A 3,612-nucleotide genomic window follows, 5' to 3' on the forward strand; every position below is an offset into this window, starting at 1 on the left:
GATAAGTTACGATGTAAAGGTTACTTAACAAATTTACCTTTTGAGGGTCAAACACTATTGTTAATTTAAGAGAAATAACATTGACCTTTATTTGAAAACTTGTACTATTTACTTTAAAATACATATTAAATAGTAAAAAAAAATATTTAGTTTTTAGATTTAGTAAGTTTTATAGAAAGTTAACAATAAAAAAGTATTTGGAAGTAATTTTCTTTACAAATTCTTTCAATTAATTTTTCACAGTAAAACTATTAATGGCATTTTTTAAAATCATTAAATTTAAATTAAATAATCTTTACATTAAATAATGTTTACAAGTAACAGTGTTAACAAGCATATAATCTAGCAAAAGATTTACTAAAATAAAAAAAATCACTTTGTAAAAAAAAAATCAGGCACATAAAACACAAACTTAAAACAAAACACAATTACCTAAATATAGCCTAAGAAAAGAAGGTGTAAGATAACAATTTGAAAAAACTTACCAAAGTTTTAAATAAATTAACTGCAAAATGTATAATATCATATCTATTAAAATACAATTTCTTTTTAAAGTACTTTAAAAACAATAGTTTCAAACTACACAACTAATGAATTAGATTTTAACTAAAAATTACTTTTTCAAAACAGGTTTATTCAAAAAAGTGCAATTAATTAAAAAAGTAAATGTTTTAATAAAACAGTGTCTAATCAATAATTCAACAACAACATTGTTTATTCTCTATATATTTTAGTTAAAAACAAATTATACAGTAATCATCCTTTATTCTACCAACATATGTTTCTGTGTGTCAACGAATCAACACACTTCAACTGGGTTCTGTAAAAAATAATTACTGTAATGAGAGAATAGAAGCATAGAATAAAGTAGGTGTATACATGTTTTCATTAAAATAAGATATTTTCTACAGATAGTAGTTATTAATAGGTGAAATACTTAATATTAAATCCGACTGTTATAAAACTATAAATATTTGTGATTACTAAGTCTAAAATAAGTAAAGTAAGCTAAATTACACAACAAAACATAATATATACAAACAACTCACGTTAATGGGAAAGATAACTATTTCACCTATTAATAACTATTATCTGTAGAAAATATCTTATTTTAATGAAAACATGTATACACCTACTTTATTCTATGATTCTATTCTCTCATTACAGTAATTATTTTTTTACAGAACCCAGTTGAAGTGTGTTGATTCGTTGACACACAGAAACATATGTTGGTAGAATAAAGGAAGATTACTGTATAATTTGTTTTTATTTATATTCCAGTGAAGTTACTTCACTAGGATCTTTTGTTAGCAAACAATTAAACCTATATTTTGAACAGTTATATTTTAGTTATTGATAATCTCAACAAAAGTCATTTATATAATAAAAATTTTTTTTACAAATGTATTAAAATGAAACTTGAATACCTAAAAACATTGCTTTAATAATAAAGGATTAATAAATATTGAATATTTTAAAATTGTTTTATACCCCCACCACTGTCAAACTTTCACTAGTTTGACAAAACGCGGTCTGTCAAACAAATCCGCTTCAACCCTGTCAACTTTGAACCTGCTCTCGTCCAGCTCTTTCTCGGTGAACAGCTCCTTCTGCAAACCGTCCAAGTTCTCTTTCAAGTAACCCGGATGGGAGTTGTCCACTTCCAGCCAGATCCACCCTTGGTTTTTCAGGTGCTTTCTGGCGAAGACCAGTATCTCCCGGACCACGTCCAAGCCGTCCTTGCCTCCGTCCAGAGCCAAGTGGCTCTCGTGGTCAACAATGTCTCTGTCTAAATCTTTGATTTGGTGGGAAGGTATGTATGGGGGGTTGCTCACAACGCCGTCCAACTTTCTTTTAGGAATGAAGGAATTCACGCTAGAATGAAAAATGTTTGACTCAATGAGGTGGTGAACTTTGTTGTGGTATGAATTTTTTATAGTCAAGTCAACTGCAGCCTTGTTCTTGTCAATTGCCGTGAACGTGTGTTTTTTTTCTCTTGATTCCTTGACAAGTGACAAGGAAATGGCACCGGACCCACAACCAACTTCCAAGACGTTCTGGCCTTTCAGATCCCCCAGCTCTTGCATCACAAAACCGACCAGATCTTCCGTTTCAGGCCTGGGGATAAAAACGGGAGGCCTCATCAAGAGACACAGCTGTCTGAACTTCCACTCTCTCACTATGTACTGGAGTGGCTCATGACACAACCTCTTGCGCATCAAACTGTTTATTTGATCCTCTGTGCATTGTGGAAGTTGCGCGTTCACTTCTTTGTGCGTCAGGTGGTTGAACATTTCCTTTTGTAAGGTATGTGCAATGATGACTTCAGCCGACCAGTCAGGCTCTACCACCTTTGCCTCTTTAAACCTGTTGATCAGTTTCTGCCTCATCTCAAAGGCGCTCATTGACCTTGAAAATACTTTTCGAAACATTTTTTTAAAGTAGCTGTAAAAAGTTTCTTATAAGATTTAAAATATTTAAATTTTTATTTATAAAATATTGTGCTATGAGACAATGACAATTTTGAAAATTGTCAACAAAAAGTTTATTTTATTATCTGGATTATCAGACTACAAACTAAAAAAGGACTTTAATGGTTACTGGTATTTTATATTGCTAATAATACAGGCCATAAAAGAATTGTTAGATAATAAGGTAAATAATCAAAAGGTATTTGTAAATAACAAAGATTTCATTATATCTAATATTATCTTGTCATGTGGAAATAACTTAAGTTAAGAATATAAAATACTTAAAAAAAACCTCCAAAATGGAATATTAGTTAGAGAAAATCTAAATTCTTTCCATTTGTTTATAAATCAAGAGCCTTAGATACTCTGCAAACAAAGAATTTAATTAAAATTCATAAGCTTTTATTTCTTACACAACAATTTTAAAATAATTTCCAATGTTACCAACTGAAAGTAAATGTATTGGCACAATACTTTAAACCAATGTACACACTTGAATACTAATACTACCACTGTATAAGTTATCAATCAGCAAAAAATTTTTTTTAAGTAAGTTGTGTAATATAGTTCTGTACTTGATTAAGTAAAATTTTATAAATGAACTAAAATAAAATGGTTTATACTAATTAAAAATTTAAAGATACTCCAAAACAAGGAGATATATATATTTTTTAATTTGAACTTGTGCAAACTGCACAGTAATGTAAAACTGATGAATTAATAAAAAATTGTATACTGTGTACATATGTTTTGATAGGTAAAAATATGAATATAATATAAAACATATTGCATAATAAATAATAAAAATATAAAATCTTGTAGGAATAAACTTTATTAATTCTCCTCTAGAAGTTGAGATCGTTGTATTTATTTTCAAAAAACCAAAACATTTAAAAATAAGAGTATTTAAAATTTGCTTATATTTTGTATTGAGCATTTAAATAATGTATATTTTCCATTCAACCATTTCAACATCTTCTTAGTAGGGCTTAAATATTTTAAAATAAAGTTATATAATCATAGTGAAAGAACATTTACTTAATAATCTACTGCGCCCAGAAACTTTCTTTGAATCGTTTTTGTAGAATGGGTTTTTGTGAATATTGCTACATGTACAAAAATGTTCATCCAAAAACTTTAA

General features: G+C 28.5%; 1 protein-coding gene across 1 annotated transcript; it reads right to left on the reverse strand.

Annotated features, from left to right (window-relative positions):
* Positions 1-1,449: 1,449 nt before the first annotated feature.
* LOC145828802 (MTRF1L release factor glutamine methyltransferase-like) lies at positions 1,450-2,432 on the reverse strand. The gene has a single exon (XM_082936555.1). The coding sequence runs from the start codon at positions 2,430-2,432 to the stop codon at positions 1,503-1,505; it is 930 nt and encodes a 309-aa protein (XP_082792681.1). The 3' UTR covers positions 1,450-1,502.
* Between the last annotated feature and the right edge of the window lie 1,180 nt (positions 2,433-3,612).

The sequence above is a fragment of the Thalia democratica genome, chromosome 2 (genome assembly GCF_965202585.1).
Source record: "Thalia democratica chromosome 2, ktThaDemo2.hap1.1, whole genome shotgun sequence".
Classification (NCBI taxonomy): Eukaryota; Metazoa; Chordata; class Thaliacea; order Salpida; family Salpidae; genus Thalia; species Thalia democratica.

What these genes read in the sequence shown, in the direction of transcription:
- LOC145828802 (XM_082936555.1), bottom strand. Translation starts at nt 2,432, where the DNA reads ATGTTTCGAAAAGTATTTTCAAGGTCAATGAGCGCCTTTGAGATGAGG.